This window comes from Phoxinus phoxinus, assembly GCF_949152265.1.
Source record: "Phoxinus phoxinus genome assembly, chromosome: 17".
Lineage (NCBI taxonomy): Eukaryota > Metazoa > Chordata > Actinopteri > Cypriniformes > Leuciscidae > Phoxinus > Phoxinus phoxinus.
In genome coordinates this window covers 1,346,706-1,368,410 of record NC_136892.1, presented here as the reverse complement: position 1 = coordinate 1,368,410, position 21,705 = coordinate 1,346,706, and the positions used below count along the sequence as shown (strand labels likewise).

Here is a 21,705-nt window from a genome sequence, read left to right as displayed (position 1 = left end):
TTGGAACGGATGTCTTTAATGCGATATCTAGTGTATATATATCTATGCACCAGTCTGGGCACACGTGTATGTGTCTGTGTGTGTCTGTGTGTGTGTGTGTGTGTGTGTGTGTGTGTGTGTGTGTGTGTGTGTGTGTGTGTGTGTGTGTGTGTGTGTGTGTGTGTGTGTGTGTGTGTGTGTGTGTGTGTGTGTGTGTGTGTGTGTGTGTGTGTGTGTGTGTGTGTGTGTGAGTGTGTGTCTGGTGTGTGTGTGTAATGTATAATACTTCACCTGTAACATTACCTGGGTTCTCCTTTATCTCGCTCCTCAGTAAATCTCACCCCGATGGCAAGCGTGAGAAGGAGCCGAAGAAGCCGGTGATCAAGAAGCCTCTGAACGCGTTCATGCTGTACATGAAGGAGATGCGCGCCAAAGTGATCGCCGAGTGTACGCTGAAGGAGAGCGCCGCCATCAACCAGATCCTGGGCCGACGGGTCGGTCATCCTCTCGCTGTCGGATCATGTGTCGGTGCTAGTGATGGGCGTTCGGATCAGTTATCATATTAATAAATCATTATAATCAGGGTTTGAAATGAACTGATAATAGTAAACTGTGGCGTTACTCACTTTGCTGGAAGTTTGTGTAAATCAAATCTGCTCAGATTTAGTGCAAATACTCGTGAGTCATCATGATAAACACTAGCAGTGACGTAGTTAATCAGATTTATTTTAATTATTCATTTATTTTTGGCTAGTAGAGGTTCTGAATGGCCTTAAAAAATGTAGTAGCCAAAGGAAAAAGTAGATTTCAAACCCTGATTATAATACAGCCAAAGATCATTTACAGAGAACATGTTTACTTTAGCTTCCGAGTGTTTAGTTCATGTGTCTCGTCCATGAATGACCCATCACTAGCTGGTTCAGGGATGTCTGTGATGAGTCTGTGTTTACGGTGTGTGTGTGTGTGTGTGTGTGTGACAGTGGCACGCTCTGACCCGTGAGGAACAGGCTAAGTACTATGAGCTGGCGAGGAAGGAGCGACAGCTTCACATGCAGCTTTACCCCAGCTGGTCCGCTCGAGACAACTACGTGAGTGCCTACTCTTACTCTCATAACTCTACAGATAACCCTAGAGATGATTTAACAATGATTGTAACGTGTGGGAAATAAGAGTGAAGCAGGAGCAGATCAGCTTTGAACGTACACTACCAGTCAAACGGTTTGGATCTGTAAGATTTTTTGTTTTTTTTTAAATCTCTTCTGCTCACCAAGGCTGCATTTATCTGATTAAAAATACAACAAACACAGTAATATTGTGAAATATTATTATAATGTAAATCATCTGTATCTATGTGAATATATAGTGAAGTGTAATTTATTCCTGTGATCAAAGCTGAATTTATCATCATTACTCCAGTCTTCAGTGTCACATGATCCTCCAGAAATCAGAATAATATGATGATCTGATGCTCAAAACACATTTATGATTATTATCAATGTTGAAAACAGTTGTGGACAAATTTTTCAGGATTTTTTGAAGAATAGAAAGTTCAAAAGATCAGCATTAATTTTAAATATAAAGCTTTTGTAACATTATACACTTCCAGTCAAGAGTTTGGAGTCAGTAAGAATTCATTATTTGGGGGAAATAAATAAAAGGAATCAATGCTTTTATTCATCAACGATTAATTAAATTGATCAAAAGTGACAGTAAAGACATTCATAATGTTACCAAAGATTATATTTCTATTCATCAAAGAATCCTAAAAAAAAATTATCCACAACAGTTTTTAACATTGATAATAATAATGAGTGTTTGAGCATCAGATCCTCATATTATTCAGATTTCTGAAGGATTTTGAGAATAAAGTCGAAACATTACGAGAATAAAGTCGAAACATTTAGAGAATAAAGTCAAAATTACCAGTATAAAGTCAAAACATTACGAGAATAAAAAGTTGAAACATTTCGGGAATAAAAAGTCAAAACATTACAGAAAAACTCCAAATTACGAGAATAAAGTCGAAACATTTCGAGAATAAAGTCAAAATTACGAGAATAAAGTCGAAACATTTCGAGAATAAAGTCGAAACATTACGAGAATAAAGTTTAAACATTACGAGAATAAAGTCGAAACATTACGAGAATAAAGTCTAAACATTACGAGAATAAAGTCGAGACATTACGAGAATAGTCAAAATTACGAGAATAAAGTCGCAACATTACGAGAATAAAGTCGCAACATTACGAGAATAAAGTCGCAACATTACGAGAATAAAGTCAAAATTACGAGAATAAAGTCGAAACATTACGAGAATAAAGTCAAAACATTACGAGAATAAAGTCAAAACATTACGAGAATAAAGTCAAAACATTACGAGAATAAAAAGTCGAAACATTACGAGAATAAAGTCAAAACATTACAAGAATAAAAAGTCGAAACATTACGAGAATAAAGTCGAAACATTACGAGAATAAAAAGTCGAAACATTACGAGAATAAAAAGTCGAAACATTACGAGAATAAAAAGTCGAAACATTACGAGAATAAAAAGTCGAAACATTACGAGAATAAAAAGTCAAAACATTACGAGAATAAAAAGTCAAACATTACGAGAATAAAAAGTCGAAACATTACGAGAATAAAAAGTCGAAACATTACGAGAATAAAAAGTCGAAACATTACGAGAATAAAAAGTCGAAACATTACGAGAATAAAAAGTCGAAACATTACGAGAATAAAAAGTCGAAACATTACGAGAATAAAAAGTCGAAACATTACGAGAATAAAAAGTCGAAACATTACGAGAATAAAAAGTCGAAACATTACGAGAATAAAAAGTCGAAACATTACGAGAATAAAAAGTCGAAACATTACGAGAATAAAAAGTCGAAACATTACGAGAATAAAAAGTCGAAACATTACGAGAATAAAAAGTCGAAACATTACGAGAATAAAAAGTCAAAACATTTCCAGAATAAAGTCGCAGTATTTCGAGAATAAAGTCGAAACATTACGAGAATAAAAAGTCAAAACATTTCCAGAATAAAGTCGCAGTATTTCCAGAATAAAGTCGAAATATTTTCGTAATGAAATCTTAATATTTTGAGAATAAAGTCAAAATTACGAGGAAAAACTCTAAACATTACGAGAATAATGTTGCAGTATTTTGAGAATAAAGTCAAATTTACGAGAATATAAAGTCGAAATATTTTGAGAATAAAGTCAAATTTACGAGAATATAAAGTCGTAATATTTTGAGAATAAAGTCAAATTTACGAGAATATAAAGTCGAAATATTTTGAGAATAAAGTCAAATTTACGAGAATATAAAGTCGTAATATTTTGAGAATAAAGTCAAATTTACGAGAATATAAAGTCTTCCATAGAAGTTTTTTTATTCTTCAAAGAATCCTGAAAAAATTGTACACAATTGTTTTCAACACTGATAATAATCATAAATGTTTCTTGATCATCAGATCCTCATATTACACTGATTTCTGAAGGATCATGTGACACTGAAGACTGGAGTAATGATGATAAATTCAGCTTTGATCACAGGAATAAATTACACTTTACTGTATATTCACATAGAAAAAAGATGATTTACATTATAATAATATTTCACAATATTACTGTTTTTTTTATTTTTTTTATATAAAATAAATGTATTCTTGGTGGGCAAAGAAACTTCTTTTAAAAACATAAAAAAAACTTGTGACTGGTAGTGTACATATATAAGGAGTGCGACGGACCACTAAACTGACGGATAATATTGCGTTTTTTGTCATTTTCCGGCGCACTATAACTACTTCGATACCACAACAAAACCTAACTAATATATTTCAAACATTATTTAGTGAACAATAAAATAGGAATTACTAAACGCATTTTAAACAAGATGTAACAGAGCTTTAAACAGTAACTTTCAGGAACAGAAATGTAATAATCAAATGTTAAATAACACTGTATAGTCTTCGTTGTGTAAATTAAATCTAGATTAGTCTTTGTTAAAGCTACAAAAGTGATTATCTCGTTGTGTTTGTTGTTTGATTAGCATTAAAGACACAGCCAGGTTTATTAGGCTGCTGTCACTTTAAGAGCGGATGCACAGATGTAATGCGCTGACACCGGTCCGGGTCCAGAGTCGCGGCGCTCTAGGAACGTGCAGGACTCCAGCACAGCTACAATAGCAAATTATAGTGAGACATTCAAGAGTATTTACAAGTTATTACTTTTTACAAACAATTGAAATAGAATTTCAAAAAATGTGTATGAAAATTCTAATATTTTAATGCACATCTACTTTTACATATTTTTGTTCCATTCTATGATTATCTACGGAAGCCCTGAACCGCAACGTAAAAAAAGAAGAAAAATCCGTGAAAAAAAGCTGTAAAATTATAAAGTACCATATAGAGAATCAAGTAATGTCTCAAGACAAAAGCTATTATTATGTTTAGATCCATGTCCGAGGCAGTTCGACTTCACGAGCGCATTTCTTTACTAAAAAAACTTCTATGGAAGACTTTATATTTTCGTAAATTTGACTATTCTCAAAATATTACGAGTTTAATCTCTAAATATTTCGACTTTATTCTCAAAATATTGCGACATTATTCTCGTAATGTTTCGACTTTATTCTCGTAATTTTTACTTTATTCTCAAAATATTACGACTTTATTCTCGAAATATTTCTACTTTATTCTCGAAATACTGCGACTTTACTCTCGTAATGTTTCAACTTTATTCTCGAAATACTGCGACTTTACTCTCGTAATGTTTCAACTTTATTCTCGAAATACTGCGACTTTACTCTCGTAATGTTTCAACTTTATTCTCGAAATACTGCGACTTTACTCTCGTAATGTTTCAACTTTATTCTCGTAATGTTTCAACTTTATTCTCGTAATGTTTCAACTTTATTCTCGAAATACTGCGACTTTACTCTCGTAATGTTTCGACTTTATTCTCGTAATTTTGACTTTATTCTCGAAATAATGCGACATTATTCTCGTAATGTTTCGACTTTATTCTCGTAATTTTTACTTTATTCTCAAAATATTACGACTTTATTCTCGAAATATTTCTACTTTATTCTCGAAATACTGCGACTTTACTCTCGTAATGTTTCAACTTTATTCTCGAAATACTGCGACTTTACTCTCGTAATGTTTCAACTTTATTCTCGAAATACTGCGACTTTACTCTCGTAATGTTTCAACTTTATTCTCGAAATACTGCGACTTTACTCTCGTAATGTTTCAACTTTATTCTCGTAATGTTTCAACTTTATTCTCGTAATGTTTCAACTTTATTCTCGAAATACTGCGACTTTACTCTCGTAATGTTTCGACTTTATTCTCGTAATTTTGACTTTATTCTCGAAATAATGCGACATTATTCTCGTAATGTTTCGACTTTATTCTCGTAATGTTTCGACTTTATTCTCGTAAATTTTACTTTATTCTCAAAATATTACGACTTTAATCTCTAAATATTTTTACTTTATTCTCGAAATACTGCAACACTATTCTCGAGTATTCTCGTAATGTTTCGACTTTATTCTCGTGATGTGTATATATTTTATTTTTAATACGTTCGGTTCAGGGCTTCTGTAGTTATCACTGTCAATCATTGCAACTTCGAGTGTGTTGTCAACATTTTGACGTCACTTCTGAAATTTTTCAGCGTATAATATTGGCTGTCGGTCCTAGCAGAATGAAAAACAAAACTTTTGTTTAAAAAAAAAAAAAAAAAAAAATTTAATAAATAGTAAAAATGTGCTCAATTCAGGCAGATAAATGTGATCTGATAAGAAAACATGCATAAACGACGACGGAAACACATTTAACGAAGAAATCCCTCGATGCGCAATAATAAACTCAGGTGACTGTGATTGGATAACTGGACTAAGCAGCAGTTTTAAATTTTGTTGGAATGGAAATTAATGTCAGCTTATGTGGGAGATGACGATGTTTATTTGAACAATATTATTTTGAAATAATTTGATAAATATAAAAATATTTAAATAAATATTGAATAAAAAACCCGGCCCAATGCTCCCATAGATTCAAGTTGAAGGAGGGACCCGGGCCGGCGCTAGAGATCAGACACTCCCAGTAAGAAACCATTTCAGCCTTAGCATGACTTCTTTCATTGGTGAATTCAATATTTGAATATTTTCAGGAAGTAATATCTCTCTCTCTCAGAGATTGACACTCATGACATGTGAACAGAAATTTCACCTACATTTAGAATCATCACCTACATGTAAACAGGAAACACACACACACACACACACACACACACACACACACACACACACATACACACACACACACACACACACACACACACACACACACACACACACACACATACACACACACATACACACACAGAGATATGAACTGCAGCTGCTGTCGGGTGTGCGGATGTGTCTGTCCCCGCTCACACACACACACACACACGCACACAAACACACACACAGCAGAGGCGTCTGCAGAGATCAGGCACACAGAAACAGGAGTGTGTAATTAGCATGATTTAACACACACACATGTGTGTGTGATGCTGATGTTCACGGTGCTTCTCTGATCTCTCACGACCACAGGGCAAAAAGAAGCGAAGGAAACGAGACAAGCAACATGACTCCAGCTCAGGTACGTGTGTGTGTGTGTGTGTGTGTGTGTGTGTGTGTGTGTGTGTGTGTGTGTGTGTGTGTGTGTGTGTGTTTTCACAAGTTCTGTACAGATGACAGTCATACATCAAACACACACTCTTAAATATAAAGGGTTTTTGCATCGATTTCATAGAAAAACCTTTCAGTGAAGAACATTAATACATATAAAGATCCTTCTTCCACTATAAAGAACCGTGTGTGCACCGGAAAGCTTCCATGGATGCTTTTTCTCCATAGGGAAATATATTTGTAACGATAACTACATTACCCATGATGCTGTACAAACAATTCCACCAATCAGAGAGGCGAAACAAGCAAAACTCCGCCCACTCCCACGGCGAGTGATGTAATCGAGTCTTTTATATATATATGCATATTTTTCAAAAAGCTTAAAATGTATTGTTTTTATATATTCAATTTTTTTAAATAAGTAGTTTTATATTTCTGGGTTGTTTTTAATTTGATTCTGCTCCCTCATTGAAGCCGATAAGTTCACAGATTTGTACTTTTTTTTTTTTTTTTTGTCTGATTTTCAAATAGTTTTTTGCTTCAAATCAACGTTTGTAATGTTACGATTCTCCTCTTGGCTGGTCGGGTTGTTTCATGGATTAATTATAACGCTTTAATGAAGACTTTAGTGAAGAGAAACGAATGGAAAAAATACTTCCAGAACCAACGCCGCTTTATGCACTCCATAAAGAAGGTTTTTGTTGTTTTTAAGAGTGTATATAAGAAAATATCAAAATACAAACAATCATTCAAACTGTAAATTCTTCCTGGATGAGTCGCATATAAACCCGCAGGACACTAATGCACTATATAACAGCAGAAGATCCTTTATTTGGATTATTATTGCTAATAAATGCAGCTATATATTGAACATGGGTGTTTTGGGGACCAGTACCATGGTACTGAATGATTACCATATCCACGTATCACGGTATTTATATCGTAAACCAAATTAGTTCAGGAGATACCATGGTGATACCGAAAAAAGCCCAAACTAAACTACACAGAACACGTTTTTCAGAGTTTTCTAACCGCAGTGTTCATACGCACAAAGGTTTGTTTGCTTATGCACTAATTAGTTTGTCCAAAGGAAGTGTTTTCCAAATAAACTCTGGTGGTGTTCGAACTAAATACGAACCAAAGAGATCTAAACGAACCACAGCTCTTCACACAGCGCTCTTTCGTTACTTTTGACTGCACGTACACACTAAAAACTGAAGTATGCGCTGGGCTTAAAGGGATAGTTCACCCAACAATTAATATTAGCCCATGATTTACTCTCCAGTCATCCTAGGTGTATATGACATTCTTCTTTCAGACGAACACAATCTGAGTTATATTAAAATACAACGTTAATAAAGTCCTTCTGAAGTGACGCGTGTGTGTTTGTGTAAGAAACATTTTCAGTTAACACGTTACAAAGTAAAGTTCTAGCTTCCGACAGACTGCCGTACGCAATGATTTACGATTTAAGTGGAATCCGTATGTTCGTTTGGCCGGAAGCTAGCTATTTTACTTTATAAAGGTTTTTTAAATATTAATATTTTTTTCATACCACTTTTATGATGGACAGATGCACTTTTATGATGGACAGATGCACTTTTATGATGGATAGATACACTTTTATGATGGATAGATGCACTTTTATGATGGGCAGATGCACTTTTATGATGGATAGATGCACTTTTATGATGGACAGATGCACTTTTATGATGGATAGATGAACTTTTATGATGGATAGATACACTTTTATGATGGATAGATGAACTTTTATGATGGACAGATGCACTTTTATGATGGATAGATGAACTTTTATGATGGACAGATGCACTTTTATGATGGACAGATGCACTTTTATGATGGGCAGATGCACTTTTATGATGGATAGATGCACTTTTATGATGGATAGATGCACTTTTATGATGGATAGATGCACTTTTATGATGGACAGATGCACTTTTATGATGGGCAGATGCACTTTTATGATGGACAGATGCACTTTTATGATGGGCAGATGCACTTTTATGATGGATAGATGCACTTTTATGATGGGCAGATGCACTTTTATGATGGATAGATGCACTTTTGTGATGGATAGATGCACTTTTATGATGGACAGATGCACTTTTATGATGGGCAGATGCACTTTTATGATGGATAGATGCACTTTTATGATGGATAGATGCACTTTTATGATGGATAGATGCACTTTTATGATGGATAGATGCACTTTTTTGATGGATAGATGCACTTTTATCATGGATAGATGACTTTTATGATGGATAGATGCACTTTTATGATGAATAGATGCACTTTTATGATGGATAGATGCACTTTTATGATGGACAGATGCACTTTTATGATGGACAGATGCACTTTTATGGACTTCAAAACAGAAACTGCTATTCACTCCCATTATTAAGCTTGGAAGAGCCAGGACATGTTTTATATAACTCTGTGTTCGTCTGAAAGAAGAATGTCATATACAGCTAGGATGACTTGATGGTGAGTAAATCACGGGCTAATTTTCATTTTTGGGTGAACTATCCCTTTAAATACGCCGTGGCACGTTTGCTGCTTTCGTTTTGACATCATCAGCAACATATGCAGTATATTGTGTTTTACATGCAGTAGTAGGTAGTATGCACAGACTACATAATATGATATGTAGCTCCATTTATTTGCTTATGAGGGGCGCTCTGACTGTCTTGATTGAGATTGCTTTTCTGTTTCTCCTGGTGTGCGGATGGCTAACCTCTCTGGCTTGGCGGCCTCTTTCCCCTTCATCTCCTTCACTCAATCTTCTGTCTCTGCCGCTGGCTCTTTCCCCGTGCTCACGCATGCTGCCTTTCGCTCAGACCCCGGCTCGCCAAAGAAATGCCGTGCTCGCTTTGGGCTCAACCAACAAACGGACTGGTGTGGCCCCTGCAGGTGTGTACTACTGTCCTCTGTCCCGCATGAATCTGTCACTAACATGAGTGCTCTTTAACGGCGCTGTCCTGCAGAGTTCAGCTCCTGATCCTGTACGCTTCAGGAGCGAAACTCTGCAGGACGGTTCCCAGCTCTGCTTTAATGAAACAATGCGCTACAAACACCTTCTCTGTTTCGGCTGTGTCCAGCAAGCTTTAAGTCGTAGTCCTGTTTGAACCAACCAGTCATTACTTGTGAACAGTGGAGGACGTAATACAAAAACAAAAAAGTGACTGAGTAAAAGTGCAGATGTACAAAGTCATGTGCTTTACAACACATCCACAGTCCCACAACATCCAATAGGAAAATTCAACTGCAGTAGCCACCATTCAACCTGAAGAGGGCAGCACTCAGATGTTTTTACACCATATATTGTAGAATTAAAACACTTTATACCCAAATGTCAAAACATTAACTTGAACCAATGAACAGCATTAATAATGCCCCAGTCTTACAGATCATTAACTAAAAAAAGTTGTTTTAGGGTTTAGTTACCCTTTAATCGTTCAAAAAGTCAATCGAAAATGAACACGAGAATGAACCTCATTGGTTCTTGAGAAGCTCAAACGTGCTGCGTTACACGAGAATGAATCTCATTGGTTCTTGAGAAGCTCAAACGTGTTGCGTAACATGAGGATGAACTTCATTGGTTCTTGAGAAGCTCAAACGTGCTGCGTTACACGAGAATGAATCTCATTGGTTCTTGAGAAGCTCAAACGTTTTGCGTAACATGAGAATGGACCTCATTGGTTCTTGAGAAGCTCAAACGTGTTGCGTAACATGAGGATGAACCTCATTGGTTCTTGAGAAGCTCAAACGTGCTGCGTAACACGAGGATGAACCTCATTGGTTCTTGAGAAGCTCAAACGTGCTGGGTAACATGAGGATGAATCTCATTGGTTCTTGAGAAGCTCAAACGTGCTGCGTAACACGAGGATGAACCTCATTGGTTCTTGAGAAGCTCAAACGTGCTGCGTAACACGAGGATGAACTTCATTGGTTCTTGAGAAGCTCAAACGTTTTGCGTAACATGAGAATGGACCTCATTGGTTCTTGAGAAGCTCAAACGTGCTGCGTAACACGAGGATGAACTTCATTGGTTCTTGAGAAGCTCAAACGTGATGCGTAACACGAGGATGAACCTCATTGGTTCTCACTGAAGCTCAAACGTTTTGCGTAACATGAGAATGGACCTCATTGGTTCTTGAGAAGCTCAAACGTGTTGCGTAACATGAGGATGAACTTCATTGGTTCTTGAGAAGCTCAAACGTGCTGCGTAACACAAGAATTAACCTCATTGGTTCTAGAGAAGCTCAAACATGCTGCGTAACACAAGAATTAACCTCATTGGTTCTTGAGAAGCTCAAACGTGCTGCGTAACACAAGAATTAACCTCATTGGTTCTAGAGAAGCTCAAACATGCTGCGTAACACGAGAATTAACCTCATTGGTTCTTGAGAAGCTCAAACGTGCTGCGTAACACGAGGATGAACCTCATTGGTTCTTGAGAAGCTCAAACATGCTTCGTAACACGAGGATGAACCTCATTGGTTCTTGAGAAGCTCAAACGTGCTGCGTAACACGAGGATGAACCTCATTGGTTCTTGAGAAGCTCAAACGTGCTGCGTTACACGAGGATGAACCTCATTGGTTCTTGAGAAGCTCAAACGTGCTTCGTAACACGAGGATGAACCTCATTGGTTCTTGAGAAGCTCAAACGTGCTGCGTAACACGAGGATGAACCTCATTGGTTCTTGAGAAGCTCAAACGTGTTGCGTAACATGAGTATGGACCTCATTGGTTCTTGAGAAGTTTAAACGTGCTGCGTAACACGAGAATGGACCTCATTGGTTCTTGAGAAGTTTAAACGTGCTGCGTAACACGAGGATGAACCTCATTGGTTCTTGAGAAGCTCAAACGTGCTGCGTAACACGAGGATGAACCTCATTGGTTCTTGAGAAGCTCAAACGTGTTTCGTAACACGAGGATGAACCTCATTGGTTCTTGAGAAGCTCAAACGTGCTGCGTAACACGAGGATGAACCTCATTGGTTCTTGAGAAGCTCAAACGTGCTGCGTTACACGAGGATGAACCTCATTGGTTCTTGAGAAGCTCAAACGTGCTGCGTTACACGAGGATGAACCTCATTGGTTCTTGAGAAGCTCAAACGTGCTGCGTTACACGAGAATGAATCTCATTGGTTCTTGAGAAGCTCAAACGTGTTGCGTAACATGAGTATGGACCTCATTGGTTCTTGAGAAGTTTAAACGTGCTGCGTAACACGAGGATGAACCTCATTGGTTCTTGAGAAGCTCAAACGTGCTGCGTAACACGAGAATGAACCTCATTGGTTCTTGAGAAGCTCAAACGTGCTTCGTAACACGAGGATGAACCTCATTGGTTCTTGAGAAGCTCAAACGTGCTGCGTAACACGAGGATGAACCTCATTGGTTCTTGAGAAGCTCAAACGTGCTGCGTAACACGAGGATGAACCTCATTGGTTCTTGAGAAGCTCAAACGTGCTGCGTACCACGAGAATGGACCTCATTGGTTCTTGAGAAGCTCAAACGTGTTGCGTAACATGAGAATGGACCTCATTGGTTCTTGAGAAGCTCAAACGTGCTGCGTAACACAAGAATTAACCTCATTGGTTCTTGAGAAGCTCAAATGTGCTGCGTAACATGAGGATGAACCTCATTGGTTCTTGAGAAGCTCAAACGTGCTGCGTAACACGAGGATGAACCTCATTGGTTCTTGAGAAGCTCAAACGTGCTGCGTTACACGAGGATGAATCTCATTGGTTCTTGAGAAGCTCAAACGTGTTGCGTAACATGAGTATGGACCTCATTGGTTCTTGAGAAGTTTAAACGTGCTGCGTAACACGAGGATGAACCTCATTGGTTCTTGAGAAGCTCAAACGTGCTGCGTAACACGAGGATGAACCTCATTGGTTCTTGAGAAGCTCAAACGTGCTTCCTAACACGAGGATGAACCTCATTGGTTCTTGAGAAGCTCAAACGTGCTGCGTTACACGAGAATGAATCTCATTGGTTCTTGAGAAGCTCAAACGTGCTGCGTAACACGAGGATGAACCTCATTGGTTCTTGAGAAGTTTAAACGTGCTGCGTAACACGAGGATGAACCTCATTGGTTCTTGAGAAGCTCAAACGTGCTTCGTAACACGAGGATGAACCTCATTGGTTCTTGAGAAGCTCAAACGTGCTGCGTTACACGAGAATGAATCTCATTGGTTCTTGAGAAGCTCAAACATGCTGCGTAACACGAGAATGAACCTCATTGGTTCTTGAGAAGCTCAAACATGCTTCGTAACACGAGGATGAACCTCATTGGTTCTTGAGAAGCTCAAACGTGCTGCGTAACACGAGGATGAACTTCATTGGTTCTTAAGAAGCTCAAACGTGTTGCGTAACACGAGGATGAACCTCATTGGTTCTTTAGAAACTCAAACATGCTTCGTAACACGAGAATGAACCTTATTGGTTCTTGAGAAGCTCAAACGTGCTGCGTAACACGAGAATGAATCTTATTGGTTCTTGAGAAGCTCAAACGTGCTGCGTAACACGAGAATGAACCTTATTGGTTCTTGAGAAGCTCAAACGTGCTGCGTAACACGAGGATGAACCTCATTGGTTCTTGAGAAGCTCAAACGTGCTGCGTAACACGAGAATGAATCTTATTGGTTCTTGAGAAGCTCAAACGTGCTGCGTAACACGAGGATGAATCTCATTGGTTCTTGAGAAGCTCAAACGTGCTGCGTAACACGAGAATGGACCTCATTGGTTCTTGAGAAGCTCAAACGTGCTGCGTAACACGAGGATGAACCTCATTGGTTCTTGAGAAGCTCAAACGTGCTGCGTAACACGAGAATGAATCTTATTGGTTCTTGAGAAGCTCAAACGTGCTTCGTAACACGAGGATGAACCTCATTGGTTCTTGAGAAGCTCAAACGTGCTGCGTAACACGAGAATGAACCTTATTGGTTCTTGAGAAGCTCAAACGTGCTGCGTAACACGAGAATGAATCTTATTGGTTCTTGAGAAGCTCAAACGTGCTGCGTAACACGAGGATGAATCTCATTGGTTCTTGAGAAGCTCAAACGTGCTGCGTAACACGAGAATGGACCTCATTGGTTCTTGAGAAGCTCAAACGTGCTGCGTAACACGAGAATGGACCTCATTGGTTCTTGAGAAGCTCAAACGTGCTGCGTAACACGAATGGACCTCATTGGTTCTTGAGAAGCTCAAACGTGCTGCGTTACATGAGACTGAACCTCATTGGTTCTTGAGAAGCTCAAACGTGCTGCGTAACACGAATGGACCTCATTGGTTCTTGAGAAGCTCAAACGTGATGCGTAACACGAGAATGGACCTCATTGGTTCTTGAGAAGCTCAAACGTGATGCGTAACACGAGAATGGACCTCATTGGTTCTTGAGAAGCTCAAACGTGATGCGTAACACGAGAATGGACCTCATTGGTTCTTGAGAAGCTCAAACGTGATGCGTAACACGAGAATGGACCTCATTGGTTCTTGAGAAGCTCAAACCTGCAACGTAACACAAATAACAATGCTAGAGGTGCAGAATGACGCAACACGAGTGCTGTCTGTGGACATCCCGAACGCTTTTCGTCTGCTGAAGTGCTTCAGTAAACCGGCTGCTATCTGTGGTCGGCGTGAGCTCCAGCTACACATCTTAAGCTCAGAGTTTCCTGCGGTGGCCGAGCGCTGCTAGCTCCTGTCAGGGACACTTTGATGCGGGCGAGAGTGTGTGAGACTTGACTTGTGTCTGAAGCTGCGGTGGATCTGATCTCCAGGCTCTCCTGACGGGTTGGCACTGTGGTTTGGCAGCGCTGCGGTTTACAGACAATACCTGATAACACTTTCTACTTCCACTCGAACTGTACAGTCCTGTTGTTGTATCATGCATGAGCGCGGGTGAAGACCACTGCGGTTAGGGTGAACTATTCCTTCAGTGCGTGGAAGTCTATCGTTTTTTACACTATGGACAAAAACATTGTTTTTTCACTCACTTCCATGCATTTAGTCTTCTTTCAGACGCGTGGAGAGAAAAATCCACAGTACACATTAAAGTGTTTATTTTATTGCACTTTTGTCCATTTGTGACTGTAGATTTCACTTACAATATATATCTTTAAAGATTAGAGATCTCCACTTCAGCAGCTTCTCACACACCAAACTTTACAGTGTTATTCAAATCTATATTCAAATATCATTCGCCTGACTTATAGAACAATATATATCCTGAACACATGTAGTGAAAATGTATTTTTCCCTCTCATTCTAAATATGTCAACAAAATGAAACAAGAATTTTGAAACTGGCATCATCCAATGAGCAGATTTCTGTTTTGCAAATCAGTTTATATTTAATTAGATAATGCCTGATTAGCATATTTAATACAATATATACTATCTTGCACCCAGCGCAATTGACTTTGTACACGACGCATGTGTCATTCCTATTCTGCACCCGCGCACAGCAGACTCTTCCCTCCACAGACGCACGTCGGTAAATTAGGGAATGAACTTGCGCTCGCGGGGGCGGTTCAGTGTAAAGAGGAGTGTGTTCCGGCGCAAACGTTCCCTGGTGATATTCTGCAGTTTCAGAAAACAACTCCTCCACTGACCAGGAGAAACCTCGTCTAAAGACAGCGGCGCCGCGCGTTAGTCATATGCTATTTTAAGGGCGCGTGCTTGGCCATAATGTAGCGTGTGAACAACACACACACTTTGATTCTCTAATCTAAACAGACGCAGCAGTTTTCATTTTTGCAAATCATACATTATTACAAGTAAAAATATTAACACACGAGGGAAATCATTGTTGTGTCCGTGAAGATGTGGAAAAATAGGCATAAATCTAGATTACACATTTACCCAAATTATTATACGCCTGTTTAACCGCAGCTAATGTGTGTGTTTCTCCATCATCCTCATACAATGTCACTTCTCTGTGTTTTACGGCCCTGACGAGAACGTCGGTCTCCTCGGCTGTGAACCGCTCCTGGCGTGCGCCGGCAAACCCGCCGTTATAATAGCGATCCGCCGTTATAATAGCGATCCGCCGCTATAATAGCAATCCGCCGTTATAATAGCGATCCGCCGTTATAATAGCGATCCGCCGTTATAATAGCAATCCGCCGTTATAATAGCAATCCGCCGTTATAATAGCGATCCGCCGTTATAATAGCGATCCGCCGTTATAATAGCGATCCGCCGTTATAATAGCGATCCGCCGTTATAATAGCGATCCGCCGTTATAATAGCGATCCGCCGTTATAATAGCAATCCACCGTTATAATAGCAATCCGCCGTTATAATAGCAATCCGCCGTTATAATAGCGATCCGGCGTTATAATAGCAATCCGCCGTTATAATAGCGATCCGCCGTTATAATAGCGATCCGCCGTTATAATAGCAATCCGCCGTTATAATAGCAATCCGCCGTTATAATAGCAATCCGCCGTTATAATAGCAATCCGCCGTTATAATAGCAATCCGCCGTTATAATAGCGATCCGCCGTTATAATAGCGATCCGCCGTTATAATAGCAATCCGCCGTTATAATAGCAATCCGCCGTTATAATAGCAATCCACCGTTATAATAGCAATCCACCGTTATAATAGCAATCCGCCGTTATAATAGCGATCCGCCGTTATAATAGCGATCCGCCGTTATAATAGCGATCCGCCGTTATAATAGCGATCCGCCGTTATAATAGCGATCCGCCGTTATAATAGCGATCCGCCGTTATAATAGCGATCCGCCGTTATAATAGCGATCCGCCGTTATAATAGCGATCCGCCGTTATAATAGCAATCCGCCGTTATAATAGCGATCCGCCGTTATAATAGCAATCCGCCGTTATAATAGCGATCCGCCGTTATAATAGCAATCCGCCGTTATAATAGCAATCCGCCGTTATAATAGCAATCCGCCGTTATAATAGCAATCCGCCGTTATAATAGCGATCCGCCGTTATAATAGCAATCCGCCGTTATAATAGCAATCCGCCGTTATAATAGCAATCCGCCGTTATAATAGCAATCCGCCGTTATAATAGCAATCCGCCGTTATAATAGCAATCCGCCGTTATAATAGCAATCCGCCGTGGAACAAGCGCGCGGCTCTTAAAGGGAATGTGAGAGGACGCTCTGATTGGTTTATTTCACGTTACGCCCAAACCACAGCTATGAGTAATGAAGCGACTTCAGACCAACACATGTTAGATTTTCGTCGGGCGCAAGAGTCGTTTATCCCGCCGGGAAAATAGCAACAGCGCCGGGATCCGCCCACAGAGTTACTTGCGCTTTGACACTTGCGTTTTAGATCGCTTAAATAGGGCCCATAGTATTAATGTACTGTAATTAAATCAACTGGGGAAGTATGGAGAGATTTATTTGTCAAACACAAAGAAAAAATTTGTTTTCTTAGTACTGTCCTTAAAAAGTTACACATGATATTTGCATATTATAGTCCAGATAAATCTTATGATCCGTCTTGTTCCTCATCTGAAGATCCTGCACTCGACTGTGTTGAGCAGGACTAGCATCGCTCCTGCTTGAGAACGCAGTGGAAAACTTGCCTCGCGGATTTAAATGTGTTTTTTCTGAATTTGATTGATTTGACTCATCTAAAGACTGTTAGATCCGGCCGTGTTGAGCCACTTCTGTTGCTGTCTGGGTCTGTTTAACTTTAAGGTTCGAGTTGGATCAAAAATGTTTCCTAAATTTAGAATACATTAATGTGTGAACTTACTGAAGAGTCGTAATTCCTGTATGATACGCACGCTGGTTTTGCGCGTGTTACGACATCGTCAGGTGACTTTAATGCTGACTTTGCTAACAGAAGCTCATATTCTGGCACAACTGTTTGTTTTGGTTACACTTTATTTGACAGTGTCCTTGTTACATATGTTTAATGTACGTACCGTAGTAATAACAGTAAGTTATGCATAATTACATGCAACCAAAATCCTACCCTAACCCTATAGTAAGTACATGGTAATTATATATATACTCCGTAACAAAGACTCCTCAAAATAAAGTGTTACCTGTGTTTTTGTGTGCTTTTATTTTCTGTAATTGTTCATATTTGTGACGTTTCACATCCACGCTTTATTCACAGATAACTCTCTTGACTGTTCCTAGGAGGAAAAAGAAGTGCATTCGCTATCTTCAGCGAGGACGCTGCGCCAGCCCCCATTCTTCCGATGGAAGTGCTATAGACTCCTCCCCCTCACCTGTCAGTCACCTGCCAAGCCCCGCCTCCCCCGCCAGCAGGCCCCGCCCCCAGAGTGGCAAACGCTCCGCCCACCCGCCCAGACTCTCGCTCCACTTCAGCAGAATTAAAACAGAGAGCACGACACGCCAGCCACAATAACCCATCTCGAGACTCACTCCTCAAAAAAAAAAAAAATGATTATGTGATATCAAAATATCCTAAATACAAATTTAGGATACATTCATTCATCTTTTTAGGAAGTCGTGGCATTAGATTTTCTCGTGGCTGAACCTCATGAAGAATGTTTTCTCTCATATTTCATTGACAATTAAGCATATTATTGTTTTCATGACCATAATGCAAATGTGTTACTGTAGTTCGGACAAATATATATGAAATTATGTATATTAACCCTCTGGTGCTGTTCGGTCATTTTTGACCAACAAATAGTACTTTTTATTCACTTGAAAAACTTGGTAAAGATCTTGGCACTTGCTGTGTGAACACAAAAGAAAAATATGAAATATGGACATGATTCAAAAAGGTTGAATGGTCCTGAAAAACCGTCACATTTGAGCGCATTGGAAATGAATGGCAGACGAGTTTGCTCTAGTGGAAGCGTCCGGTACTGCAGCCGAACACACACACACACACACACACACTTACATTTCTGGGTTTGATTTTCTCACAGTTTTAGAGTAAAATGTGTTTTGTAAAATATATATTTCATGAAAAATGCAGAAAAATACAATTTTCAATTTTTCTATTACAATTGTAACTTTTCACTTCCGCAATAATCTGGCAAGTGTCGTCTTTAAGAAGAGATCAAACTTAAGATGTATGACAGTTTAAGTTGGAAATTAAATTTTCAGGTCTATGCTCAAAAAGTGAATACATAAATTATACCTACTGCATAAATATAAGTTAGTACCATAAAATCCCCTAAAAATAGTACCAGAGGGTTAAATATGATTTTTTTTCTCACAATTTTTATTTTTTTATTTTCACAATTAGGCTACAGTAGCGGAAATTAACTTGCATTACAGTCGTGAGAATTTGGCGGGAATGTGCTTAATTGTCTTGAAGATAGTGTCTCAATCCAGAGACTGAACTCTTAAAGCCTCGATTTTCTTCACATTACATTAATTTCTTCATTCCTCGTTTGATCTTGTGCCGCGATCTGTATAATATTTCCTCGTGAGGTTCCGCCGCGGTGTGTGAAAGCGACTCACGACTGCCGGTAATCCAGCATTTAATGCCATGTCTCCACATCACTGAAAAGTTCTCAATTCTACAATCAAGTAAATGTGTTGTAAAACGTATTCTTTTATAGATATGAAAGTCCGTAAATAACTAAACTTTTATATGTTTTTATGTATAAAAAAAAAAAAAAAAAAAAAAAAAAACATTCTTGGGCTGTTTACTTTTATTCATGCAAGTGCCATTTTTAAGTTGTTGTGTAGATCTGTAGTGTGCTACGCCTGTCATACATCCAGACGCCTGTGTGTGTGTGTGTGTGTGTGTGTGTGTGTGTGTGTGTGTGTGTGTGTGTGTGTGTGTGTGTGTGTCAATCATGCCAGCAGAGGGAGCCAACTCTCTTACTTTCGCTTCTGTAACAATCATTCTCTAGATTTATTAAAATATTTTGAAACTCTGTTTAAAGGTGATGTTTCATTGTTCCTGACACTCAACACTTCAATGTGACTTTATCCACTGACTCGAAGACACGAAGCACGGACTATCAGAAAAGTGTCGACTTTTATTCATTACCATGGAGTTCTTGATATCAACAATTCGATTTCACTTGTTAAAATCATAGACTGTAAAATGCTAGCTCCTGTCAGGAATTAGATTTCCACAAGTAAAAATCTTTTTTTTTTATTATCTATAATTGTATTTTCACCATTTGCTGCCATTCAAATTCAATTGTTGATATCAAGAAGAAGAAAAGTCAATTCTGTACTAGTAATAAATATAAATTCCTGAAATCAAGAACTCAATTGTCACTAGTTGAAATGTTACTTCTGAAAATGTATTTGTGATATTAATAGTAATTAGGAGAATAATTCAGATATCTAAAATCTTTAGTAAAAACTTTACTACTAGTAACAATCACATTCATGAATAAATCAGAAATAAACATTGTAAATAGAGACAAACGAATTACTTATTTCAAAAACTAGTGAAAATTAAATTCTTAACCCCTTAAGCGGCACCCCCTTTTTTTTATTAGACATGAAAATGCACATTTTGAACTTAAATGGTTGTAATTCAAGAATGCTTTGGAATATAGATGTCAGATTGGTCTTGTTTTAAAGAAGATATTTGGCAGATTTTTGTAGAAGTGAAATAAATTAAGAAAGTTAAACAGAAAAAAAGTTATAGAAGTTTGAGTTTATGAAAATGTTCAATGTTAAACATTTAATTATTTATATTTTATATAAAATATATATTTTCAAAACCTGGTGGACTCTAAAAATGCAACAAAAAAAAATCTAATCAAATGAGCGTTCAGTGAGATGTAGTTTGTGCGCAGTACCACACTTCTCCACTAGTGGACATCACTGCCCATATAAGGGCGCCTCCATCTCCATATGTTGTTTGAGTCTGAACCATTATTTTTACAATTTTCATACAATTTATGAAGTAGACATCCTATTCAGAAGTAGTGTTGGAAGTTTGGCAGATTTTGAAATGAACTCAACCTCTAAGAAACACAAAAGATCACGTATGTGCATTATAGCTCGCTGACACATCACTAATGCTGAATCTATTATTGTTTTCTTTATATTCAAAACATTTTCAGAGCTTTTTTTCTAAAAGAATTGAACAGATGCTATCTTTTGAACACTTGGCATGAAAACAAACTGAGGTTTCTACCATTCCTTCATGATTTTTCATGTTCATCACTATTTCAGAATAAAGGTCTGAACTCGCCGTAGGAGGATGAACATATTCTTGTTGCAAATTGATAAATTACGGCTCCTCTGTAATCTATTTAGAAAATCACCAAATATGTAAACTATGATATATAGTTTGTCAGGATTAGTTTAGGTTTAGTTTAGGATAATACTGTTTTAAATATGTAATGGCTGTGGGCAGTATAAGGGATATAAAGAGTGTAATCTGGGAATGAACAGGTTCCTGATCTGGAGTCACACACTTATAATGGAGACGAGTGAACGAGTGCTTTATAGAGCCGTCACACAGCGGATGTTAGAAATGCAGTTAAAGGGGCTATACGTAAGATTTCTCATTGCTATTGCATTACCAATGTGTAAACCGCTCGTAACGAACCACAAAACCGAGATCTTCCCTGACTTCTCAGGTTGTCTCTGAAAGCCTGTAAGGACTCGGGTCGGGTCGGTCACATGATCTTGTGTGAAGGACTCGTGTGGGGTTTACGTGCGCTGCAGAGAACCTCTCTCTCATTCACATGAAACTAACGCTTATACAATGTCCAGGATAAGAGCCGTTCTGGACCTGGACTATATTTGTTCAAACTATAGTCTCACAGAGGCAGATCTACTCTATAGTCTCAGATATACTTTATAATCATAACAGTGTAATTTTAATAGCATCTGTAGACATGATGCAAACATATCCACATCACTGATCAGATGCTGTCTGAACTCAGTGTTTATTGTGTTATTGAGAGGAAAGCGCAGCTCATTTACATATGAGACGGTCTTAGCGGACGCTCGTTAGCGGTATATCGCTGCAAACGTGTTTCTAACTTTTTACTTCATAACGAAGATCTTCTGCGTGAGTCTATCGGGTCCTTGACTCTCGCTCAGTC

The 21,705-nt window shown here is 38.5% G+C and overlaps 1 protein-coding gene across 15 annotated transcripts in view; it reads left to right on the top strand.

The window, feature by feature from the left end:
- tcf7 (transcription factor 7) overlaps window positions 1–19,286 on the top strand; it is an 80,889-nt gene extending 61,603 nt beyond the window's left edge. For 2 of the 15 annotated variants that reach the window (XM_079585032.1, XM_079585024.1), the window contains 6 exons: window positions 311–473; window positions 960–1,067; window positions 6,050–6,100; window positions 6,595–6,643; window positions 9,531–9,603; window positions 17,834–19,279. In XM_079585032.1, coding sequence (XP_079441158.1) covers window positions 311–473; window positions 960–1,067; window positions 6,050–6,100; window positions 6,595–6,643; window positions 9,531–9,603; window positions 17,834–18,065 — 676 coding nt within the window. In that variant the 3' untranslated portion in view covers window positions 18,066–19,279. Of the gene's footprint in view, window positions 1–310; window positions 474–959; window positions 1,068–6,049; window positions 6,101–6,594; window positions 6,644–9,530; window positions 9,604–17,810 lie in introns of all 15 variants that reach the window. The other 13 variants (XM_079585025.1, XM_079585034.1, XM_079585030.1 and 10 more) reach the window with 11 other exon arrangements.
- The last annotated feature ends 2,419 nt before the right edge of the window (window positions 19,287–21,705 follow it).